Source organism: Mustela lutreola, chromosome 12 (genome assembly GCF_030435805.1).
Source record: "Mustela lutreola isolate mMusLut2 chromosome 12, mMusLut2.pri, whole genome shotgun sequence".
In the NCBI taxonomy this organism is placed as follows: domain Eukaryota; kingdom Metazoa; phylum Chordata; class Mammalia; order Carnivora; family Mustelidae; genus Mustela; species Mustela lutreola.
In genome coordinates, this window is record NC_081301.1 from 51,533,938 (window position 1) to 51,544,795 (window position 10,858).

The following is a 10,858-nucleotide window of genomic DNA, read 5'->3' on the forward strand; positions in this document are numbered from 1 at the left end:
TAAGAGACAGTCCCTTTTCTTTTTGAAAAACATCAAAGGATTTAGGGGTTCTGGAGTCATCAGTCTATACTCTTAAATGGCTCCAGTAAAATAAACACAGAAGACAGAAGCCAATGTGATACCATGTTTGTAATGGCAGAAATCTGGAAAGTTACAAATAAATTGTGTAATGATATCCCAACCTTGAGAATTATCCTCAGGCCAAGAGACAAGACGGGATCATAAATGAAGGACCGACCCCGTAGTTCTAACCTGAGACCATAACCATTTATGGCTTCGTGAGCTCAGGCAAATCTCGTGAGCTGTGACTAGATGGTGACTGTCCTGCCCAGCAAAAGACTACTGGTGGCCAATGAGCTCAAGAACTTTTCAAGAACTCCAGAGCCGGGGCGCCTGGGTGGCTCAGTGGGTTAAGCCGCTGCCTTCGGCTCAGGTCGTGATCTCAGGGTCCTGGGATCGAGCCCCACATCGGGCTCTTTGCTCAGCAGGGAGCCTGCTTCCTCCTCTCTCTCTCTCTCTGCCTGCCTCTCTGTCTACTTGTGATCTCTCTCTGTCAAATAAATAAATAAAATCTTTAAAAAAAAAAAAACTCCAGAGCCAGACGCAACTCATGATAAAATACCATTTCCTTGAGCATAAAGTCTAAGTTGCCCTCCTTCCCCAGTGAGCAAAGAAAAAAAGTCTTTCTGTAAAGGGAACCTTCTCAGGTATTACAATGGGGCCTGAGGGAGTCGTGCATCACACAAGTCCTTTCTGGGACGGGGTGTGGTGTAGGATCCTAGCTGGTCTCCTGCTTTCCGTGGTCCAGTTTTAGAGATGGCTTTTTTTTTTCATTTAACATTCTATCATGTTCACAGCCAGTGTTTCCTGTGGGGTACAGTTAGTAACCCTCTGTTCCCCTATATTTTAGACGTTCAGGTTGCTTCCAGATTCCCACACAAACTCCTTTGTATCTACAGCTTTGAATGTATTTTGGATTATGTCATTAGACGGGGTCCCTAAAAACAGGATTAGTGTATCAAAGGGTACAAACCAGACACTTTCTATGTGGATTATCCCAGTTGCCATTGCCCATAACAATGTCGGAAAATAACAGTTTTACCAGCATTTATCACATTAGTATTTCGCTTTCCTATTTTTTCCCCAATTTAATAAGAAAATGTACCTCATTGCTATAATTTGTATTGTTTTGGCTATTAATGAGAGAAACCTTCCCCTATATATTTATGAACCATTCTGACTCTTTTGTCGCAATGTCTCCTTTGGCCATTTACCAGGATATTTGTGTTTATTGTTTTTTTTAACATTTCAGGGGCACCTGGCTGGCTCAGTCAGCATGTGATTCGTGATCTTGGGGTTTGAGGTATGGGCGGCAATTTGGGTGTAGAGATCATGTAAAAATAAAATCTTAGAAAAAAAATAATTTCAGGGGCACTGGGGTGGCTCAGTGGGTTAAAGCCTCTGCCTTCGGCTTAGGTCATGATCCCAGGGTACTGGGATCAAGCCCCTCATCGGGCTCTCTGCTCAGCAGGGAGCCTCCTTCCTCTTCTCTCTCTGCCTGCTTCTCTGTCTACTTGTGATCTCTGTCAAATAAATAAATAAAGTGTTAAAAAATGATATTCAGATTATATAATCATGATTCAATTAAAGAAAAGGAAAAAGGCATCCATGTGCTTAGCTTCTCACTTAGGCAATGTACTGGAAACCATTTAATAAGAAACCAAGTGTTTTAATTGTTAGGCTAAGCTTCATGGGACTACTATATACCAAATGTTTGATAAAGAGTACCCAGCATCATTCCGCTGTTTCTAATGACCAAGGAGAGGACCAATAATCTATAGTTAAATGAATGGGCATCCCTTACAGTGTAATACAGACTACTAAGTGAAATCCCTCTGTCTATTTCAGAACATTTACTCTATTCTGACAATGTCATCTCAGACTTTAAAGTACACAATGCAGTTACCTCAGGGGAAAAGTGAGCCATGTCTAGAAAGCTATGAATAGAGGTGGTTTCAGAGTAAAAAGCCAAATAACAGGTACTTCTCCAATTTTTAAAGTTGAGCTGTAAGAGCTCAACACACACATATACACACACACATTAGACGCACACAGTGTCCAAGTCATAGCATTATCTCTTACCTGCCAACTTCCCAAATACATCAGAATACGAGCAGGAGACATGGCCTATTTGTATTTGGTGACTCGGCACCCCTTGAAATAAGTCCAATAATTATAATATCATGCTCCACATTCATTTGGAAGTCAAATCTCTTTAGGGACTTAATGCCAAGTTTTAATTTTAATAATAAAGCAAAACAAATTCAACAAACCAAATACTCATAGAAAAGTAACTTGAGAGCTCACCTTTCTACAATCAAACTGACTGCTTGTGAGAGATCTGGGTTTGTTACCTGGAGACGTTTCCACAAAGACCATACAAATTCTTTATCAGCCTTAAAGAAACAAAAGACATTTTTAATGCACTGCTTTGTAGTTAAATCAGAGAAAACACTACATTAAATGAAAACAATGAAAGAAATTACTTGATCCCTAGTTCTATTACTATACAGAACAGGAAAGCTTTATTTTAAGAAGTTCTTAGCACTCCACATTCTGGCACTTCACATTCATGTTTACTATTTCTACCAGCGACACTTCAGGGTTGTAAAGGTTGGAATGCTGAATAACATGACAAAATTTGCTTTAAAAGAGAATTGCTCTCTATTTACTGCTCCATTTTGCAGCCCCCCTTTTCAGCAAAATTCCTTGGAAGAGTTACCTATAATAATGGTCTCCACTTCCTCACTTCCATTCACTCTATTACTTTCTCCAGTCAGATGTCCCTCCCCGCTATGATGTTAAATTCCTTTTTCAAGGTCCTCTATGTAGCTGAATCCCATAGACAATGGGCAGTTTTAGTCATAATGCCTAGGCCAGTTGTTACAATTGTGACTGAGTTATGAGTCACTTTGGGAGAAGTTTTTAAAAGAAGTTTTTAAAAACAGTGGTGATCTAGATTCTGACTTAATTGGTTTCAGGTAAGTTTCAAGCACCAGTATTTTTTTTTTAAAGTTCCTCAGGTGATTTTGTGCACTCAAGGTTGAGAACCATTGCTCTAGGTGACCTCATTCAGTTCCATGGTTTTATGTATTAACTACATACTGAGGACTTACAACATTTCCATCCTTAGCTGTTTTCTCCACCCCTAGGTGCAGACATCAATCTCCAACTCAATAATTCCATCTGAATACCTAGTAGATATCTCAAATTTAACTTAAACAAAAAAATTATTGATTTCCTACTTTTTACAAACTTACTACTCTTCATCTCAGAAAATGATGCCATCATCTAAGTCGTTTGCTCAAAGGCCTAACACTGCCAAGTCAATTCTGTTCTCTTTTCCTCATATTTCATATCTAGTCAGTATATCCTATTGTTTTTACCTACAACATATGTCCCGTTCTAACCATTTCTCACCACCTCCATCACCATCCTCCTAGTCCAAATCAACCCCATCTCTCGCCTACCCATCCATGGTGGTCCCCTGGCCTCCTTAGCTCAAAATCCTCCAATGGATTCCCATCAGATTAAGAAAATAATCCAAATTCTATAACAAGGCTACAAAACCCAACATTATCTGACTCATACACACCTCTGCAACCTCATCTATCACTCTCTCCATTTATTATACACACTGGTTTTCTTGTTCCGCTTGTGCCAGGGCCTCTGCACATGTGCCATGCACCAGATTTTCATGTAGATTATTTCCTCACTTCATTCAGGTCTTTGCTTAAATGTCACCTCAAAAGAAAATTCTCTGACTACTATATTTACAGCCACCCAAACTCCTAAGTCTCTGATAACCCTTTACTCTATTTAATTTTTTTTTTTTCACAGCACATTTCATATTATTTTATTTGGCTGGTTGGTTTTACTTGTGCGACAGATATTTCTATTTGGATCTGTGTCCATCATCCATTCTCTCCTTCCTATTGGTAACATAAACCATTTGGCTCTTTGCTGCCCAAGTAAAACCCTGGCCCCTCTTACCTATGGGATGTGACCAAGTTCTGCAAATGAAATATAAAAGTTACTGCTGGGAATCTTAAAATTAGACTCATGTCCATAAAATGGGTTACAAATATTGTTTTCCAGTATGTTGTTGCTTATTTAACTTTATTTATGATGGAGTGCTTTTGCAAAAGGGTAATTATTACTTTTATATATTCATATTTATCCATCTTTTCTATTATGGCTTATGGATTTTATTATCAATTTTTCTGATTGGCCTTCTCTACTCAGAGATTACAAATATATTTACTACATTCACTTCCTTCTAAAATTTTTATGTTTTCATTTTTTAATGCTCAAATCTTTGATCTACTTTGTTTGACTGCTTACTTACTTGTTTTCAGAAGACTTTTGACAGCCCGAGTACTAGAGAGTACTACCTTATCTAAACATTCCTATATATCATGCTTTACTTTATCCTTTTAGAAACAAGAATTTAGAATTTGGGTATTAAAATGATTCAAGTTAAAAACAAGAAATGTCAGTATATAAATCACATGTCATAACTTGCCTGGAAGGTAGTGAAGGTAAGAAAGAATAAACCATGCAACATAATGTGCTCTAATAGCTCTTATTTTTAAAAGGCATGATGAGGAAATTACAAAATCCCTGGAAATCAGTAATATTTATAAATTTATCTTATAGCTCACTTCAAAACAAAATAGCAAATATTTACATGTATTTTCACCTCAACTTTTCTACCTAAAATACTAAGAAAGGTTAGCATTAAGTAAAAATGTAAAAGAGTAAAAAGTTCATAATTTATAAAATGAATTACTTCCACTTAAATATGACTTAATGACAAAGGGCTTAGCTCTAGCACAGTGAAAGAGATACAGCAAGAAAACCGAAAAAAATCTCTACATCACAAAGTATAGTAAACACAGCCTACAAAAGAGTTGACCAAATACTCAGAGATTTGAATCTATATTATCTTAGTAATGGACTCACTTTGGCTTTCACTTATTAGCTGGTAGGGAAATAAGTATCAACTTGGCAGACACAGACACCCAAAATTATCTTTTTCACTGGGTACATACTTTTCCCCCGCACCTAGTTTAATGACTGGCAACATAACAGACCCTCATTTTATCTCTACTGGAAGAATGAATTCAACAAACATATGAAAACTATGTCCCTCATTAAATAAATAATTTGCCTACCAGAACACAGGGAAAACAATGGAATGAGTTTAATTACAAAGCATAGCACAAAGTAGCCTCTCAATAAATTATTATTATAAAAAGTAATTACACAAAAAGATTCACATACCAAAAGACAACTACTAACAATGGTGAGGATTTTAATTATATAATAGGTTTTCAAGGGGCACCTAGGTGGCTCAGTAGGTTAGGCCTCTGCCTTTGGCTCAGGTCATGATCTCAGGGTCCTAGAATTGAGCCCCACATCCAGCTCTCTGCTCAGTGGGGAGGCTGCTTCCCACTCTCTCTCTCTGTCTGCCTCTCTGCCTACTTGTGATCTCTCTGTCAAATAAATAAATAAAATCTTTAAAAAAAAAATGGGTTTTCAAATTGTTCTTCTTTATGAAATGGATAAGTTTTCAACATACCTAAATATCTTAACAAAAAATATAACTAGTCATATAATCTTAATTCCAATATCACATGCTTCATTAAACTTAGTTTCATCACTAAAGTTGGAGTAATAAACATATAAATATTTTTTTAATTTCATTTTTTAAGTGAACTCTACATCCAGTGCAGGGCTTGAACACAACCTGGAAATCAAGAGCTGCACGCTCTACCGGCTTATCCAGCCAGGTATCAACATATATTTCATTTAAATGCCCTAAATAAGTTTGAACCTGAAACTGGCTCACAGGTTTAGTGAATATTTTTGGCTGCAACTGAAAAAGAAAATAAGTTTTGAGATATACATACATACATTACAAACAAATATATGTGTATGTATATATATGTCTATATATTACACATATGTAACATTACTTCTTATCTTCTGGTATTCTATAGGTGGTAATAAATGTGCCCATACACATACTTACAATATCCTAAACTGCAAATAGAACACATTCTTGAAATTCATAATCAAAATTAAGAGTATGGTGAAGTTGGGTTCTAAATCAATGAATAAGGCATAAATGTCACAAACTTTAAATTGTCCTTTGAAGCACACTTGAAGGACAAGCTATATTAGGAAGCCAATTTCTTATCCTCAGGAGGTCCAATTCAGACAGCTTTTCTCCCCACACTGAAGTTAATGATGTTTTCTTCAGCTAAGCATTATGTGCATGTTGCTTGCTAGTATGGAGCCATTAAAAAAAAAAAAACTTCAATTTTACACTCACATAAAGTTGGATGATAAATACTTGGAACTGATATTGTTTTCTTTTATATGCTTATTCTGAGTAACTCCAATGGGGTGGAATGGTATATGGACCCACTCAAATCTTCTTGTTCTCCACCAAGTACATATAATTGAATTCCTGTAAGCTAAACATGGGAAAAAACCCAACTAACCTGTATGAAGCTACTACTTATGACTAGATTAATTTGCAGAAATATTTTTCCCCAAAATGTACATTTGATCCATTTCTGTGTCGAATTAATTTGGTAGATCTGAGTGGTATTCTCTTAAAAAATAGAATTTTGAAGAAAAATCAAAGTCCATGACAAACAGAGTAAACATTGTTCCTGAAATTCTAGGTATATGTATGTGTGTATACATACTAGGTTAAGACGAAAAATGAATTTATGTTGAGTTGCAATTTTTGAAAGGTTTGAAAAACGGGGTTAATCCTACATTTTGGGGTATGTGATTTCTAGCTGAGAAAGTAAGTAGAACAAAATAAAAAGGTCTAAAAGTGAATGTTTATGTAAATTTTTTTTAATAAAACAATTGGGGGTTCAATTGTTATTTCTCCCAAGTTTACCCAAGAGCAGGAGTGTGGTTTGACCACAGTTTTGAATGGGATACTGCCAATCTCATCTCATATTACTGGAATGCCTGTGGTTATCTGACAGTGTCAATACTACAAAAATCTCAAGAACCATGATCCTAGCCCAATTATGACCATCTCTATTCTTACATCTGCCTAGAGCAATCTAATCATCTTCCTAGTCCATATATTTCCAAGGTCACAAGAGCCAACACCATATGTGAAACTACATTTTTAAAGACTAGGGAATAGATTTGGGGGTGGGGGTCAGTGGGCTGTTTCCAACAGAGTGATTTCCTTAATCAAGTCAGTTGTAAAAAGTATCTCAGCTCCTTAGACAGCTATAACTAGGATATATAAAGGGAAAAGGGAGAGTAAAGAAGATATGGGCAAATAGCATCTGAGATTAGGACTTGTCCAAGTTACAAAACCCTTATCATGAGTTAACATCTTTATCCAAGGGTGAGGTGTGCAGAGGACAAAAATGCTTTAGTTCACTGGTGTCTCTTATTTGTTCCTTCGCTCCTTATCCAGTGAAGAACAGAAAATGGGAAAATGAAAAAGCAGTCACATATATTTCCCCAGCCTGTTTAAGCAAATACATATTCAATTTGAACAAAACTGTCCTGTTTTTACAGCCTTGACTCAATCAGCAAGGACCTACAAAAGGGGCAAAATAATCCAATAGAACAAACTATGAGAGAGAATGAATTTCAAGAATTTTTACTAACCTAACTGATGATACTGTTCATAAAGTTACCCTGGTTGTTAGCAATTCCTAATCGGTTCTATCTTGAAGACAAAGTGATTGAACGATTTATTGTTGAGTGAATCCCCAACATTTATATCGCCCAACGCTGTCTAAAGGTTCTGGTAAAATCAGAGAAGAGATGGTGGTAAGGATGCAAAACTCAAATGAAATCTAATCTCTTTGAACATGAATGCAGCCAAGCCATCTTTAATAACCCTACATAGAACAGGCAAGTAAATTAACATAATTGATTTACTAAATGATTTTCACTGGCACGATGACATGAAAATGAATTTTCTGTCTCAAGGACTATAGAATTCGTATAGCTGATTAATAAACATCAAGCATCGTCTATTATGTGTGAAAGTTCCCGGCCTAAGACACCCTAAAAATTATTGATTTGTGTTTACCACTTAAGTTTAACTTAGGTTGACTTAAGAACAAGTGTGGGTTTGCAAATTAAAAACAGGTTCCTTCATCGGTGGATTTCATTTTAATAGACGTGTTTCAACTTTCCTGTTCAACCTATCAACTCGTGGACTCACTCAACTCCTCTCCAAGTACCACTTAACCGTCACGACCGGGAACTTGGGCTTTTGGGGAGGGGGGGCAGTGCGACTGCACGTTTTGGTGGCATCCAAGTGAAGAAAACCAAACCCAGGGCGCCGAGGCGAACCCTGCCCAGCCTGTCCGGAGAGGGGTGGGAGCCCCAGGTCAGGGAGCCGGGCACTGCCGCGTCCCCCCAGCACCAAGCAGCCAGCCGGGCTGCGTGTGGAAGCCGAGAGGGAGCGCCGCGGGGCGGAGATGGGTGGGTCCCGAACCCGCGCAGCGACGCCGCCTGAGGCAGAGGGAGAGGGGCGCGCCTACCCACCGGCCCGGCCCCGCTGTGTAGGGGAAAGGCCGGCGGCCACCTCGATACCTGACACAGGGCCAGCTCCTCCTTTAGGCTGCTCAGCTCTTCCTCCAGCAGCTGCGTCCGGGTCACCATCGCCTCCTCTACCGTGATGCCCTCTAGCCGCTTGGACCCCTTGGGCGAGCTGAGGAGGGAAGCCTGAGCCGGAGCCGCCCCCCCTGGCCCTCGCCGGCCCCCTGACCCTTCTTCGCCCCGCCAGCATATATCATTTTTGTCCACGACGCCTTCCCGCACTGCGCTCGCAAGCCCCGAGGCCTCGCTGCGCACTGCGTGTACCACAGTTCCCCGCCCAACACGTGGGGACCAGGGGCCCAACTGTCGCCCTGAGGGCGGAGGGAGCGGCGAGGGCGACGAGCGCGCCGCCATAGCCGCGGCTGCTAACGGGTCAAGTTCCCTGTTGGAAACTCCACCTCCCCTTCCCCATCCCGGCGAGGCCGAAGCTCCGGGACGCGCATGCGCGAGCCTTTTCCCGCCTTGGACCGCGGGGTCTCGCGTTTTCGGATCCTGGCGGGCTTTCCGCCGGACGCGCGCCCGGCGCCAACGCTAGACTGCGCACGCGCCGTGGCCCAAAGGGTTAGGCTTGTCCCTTGCGCGCGCCAGCGGGACAAGCGCTGCCGCCGGAGTCTTCGGTTCCCAACGCCACACCTTCCCGCCCGCCTAAAACCCTACCCACTATTTAGCGCCTAACTTACCTCCCACCTCTTAAAGTCTTCCTTGACAAGCCCCTAGCCCCAAATGATCCTTAACTGTGAATTCCTCCGCCTTCAAGGCCCCTGCCAACTCGTTTGTCACGTTTCATTGACCGCCCTGGAGTGTTAGTTACACGGCTAATCTCCCCAGCGCTGTTGTAAGCTCCTTGAGGATCAGGGAATAAATTTTACACTTAAGTGTTTTCTTCACACCCTTTAGCAAAACTGCTTTAGGTGCAGCTGAAGTCCAGCAGGCTGACTTAATGTCAGGGAGATGTGGAAAGCCTTGTGTTGAGCTGGGACTATCGGGCGGATTTCCCATTTGAATTATGATCCTTTGCGCACCCTTTGTCCTTTGTTTTGCAAGAGTCACGATTTCCTTTAAGTTTTTATGGCAGCTTCTTTATTCAGTTGGCTGAATATCAGAGCGAGTGTGACCCACACGGCCCCGCAGTATGTGTCCTTGGACCTATTGAAATCAGTAATTCTGAGCTTAGTTAAGGAAGACCAGCTTTCTTTCCACCGGCCTATCCTCTTTCTTCATCCCTCTCTGCCTCTCCGTCTCCCTTTCTCCTTCCTTTATTCCTTCCTTCCCTCCCTCCCTCCCTTCCTTCCTTCTTTATAAACTTCAAATAGTCAATCACCATCTTTTTCTTTGCCATGCTAACGCGTCCTACTTGTGATGATTTTAGTAAAGGGATCACGTTGAGCTAGCACTAGAGTTTTACCTAAAGTAGATTGCTCTCTTCTGTGAAAGGGTTCTGGAATACAGAGCTGAGGTGGGGAAAAGGTGGCTGTGAAAGTAGGGAGGTGACCACTTTAACTGATGACCTCTTCATTTAATCAAAATTACTGCTTTGTGCCAGAATTTAGTCAGCATATCAAAAGACACGCTCCCTAATAGAACCCTGCTAAGGCAGGTTGAGTGGGCTTCTTTCCCACCAAAGGTAAACATCCCACGAAACTTATATAAGGATTAGAAAAAGTACACAAAAGCCTGTTTTAGAAGTGACTCCCATACCGAACATTTACTATAAGCTGGGTCCAGGGCTAACTACTTTTCATATATGTACTTACTCAATTCTTACATCATGGCAAAATAGATATTATTCCCACTTTACTCATGAGAAAACTGAGACTTGAGAGATTACTATACCCGGCCCAATGTTCCACATCTGTTATTAGAAAAGCAGAATATGGATCCACTTAATTCTAAAACATGTCTCTGATCCCTTACTCTGTACCTGTCACTTGAAATACAGCATTATGTCTGAGCTTGTAAGATTTCATTGGGTTTAAGATTGGAAATTCTAATCACATAATTCAAAAGGTTGTCACAAAATCAATATGAATGCACATTCTTAATGGTTATTTGTTGTTCACTCAAAAGGGTATCATTTCATCCAATTATAGAAAGATTCTTTTGAAAAACAGTGAAATCTCTTCTATCATGTACAAGAATAAATATACATACCTGCCTCAAAAGAATATCCTGAATCTATGAGTGGGCAGAA

The 10,858-nt window shown here is 40.2% G+C and overlaps 1 protein-coding gene across 8 annotated transcripts in view; it reads right to left on the reverse strand.

Moving 5' to 3' along the window:
- The window catches only part of CNTLN (centlein), a 309,757-nt gene extending 300,657 nt beyond the window's left edge, over positions 1-9,100 (reverse strand). For 7 of the 8 annotated variants that reach the window (XR_009346344.1, XM_059141990.1, XM_059141988.1 and 4 more), the window contains exons 1-2: positions 8,662-9,100; positions 2,368-2,456 (exon numbers count right to left, since the gene is read on the reverse strand). Coding sequence is in view for 7 of the 8 variants with exons in the window: in XM_059141990.1 (XP_058997973.1) it covers positions 2,368-2,456; positions 8,662-9,021 (449 nt within the window). In the remaining variant the exon portion in view is untranslated. The remainder of the gene's footprint in view (positions 1-2,367; positions 2,457-8,661) is intronic. The other variant, XM_059141989.1, reaches the window with a different exon arrangement.
- Positions 9,101-10,858: the final 1,758 nt, after the last annotated feature.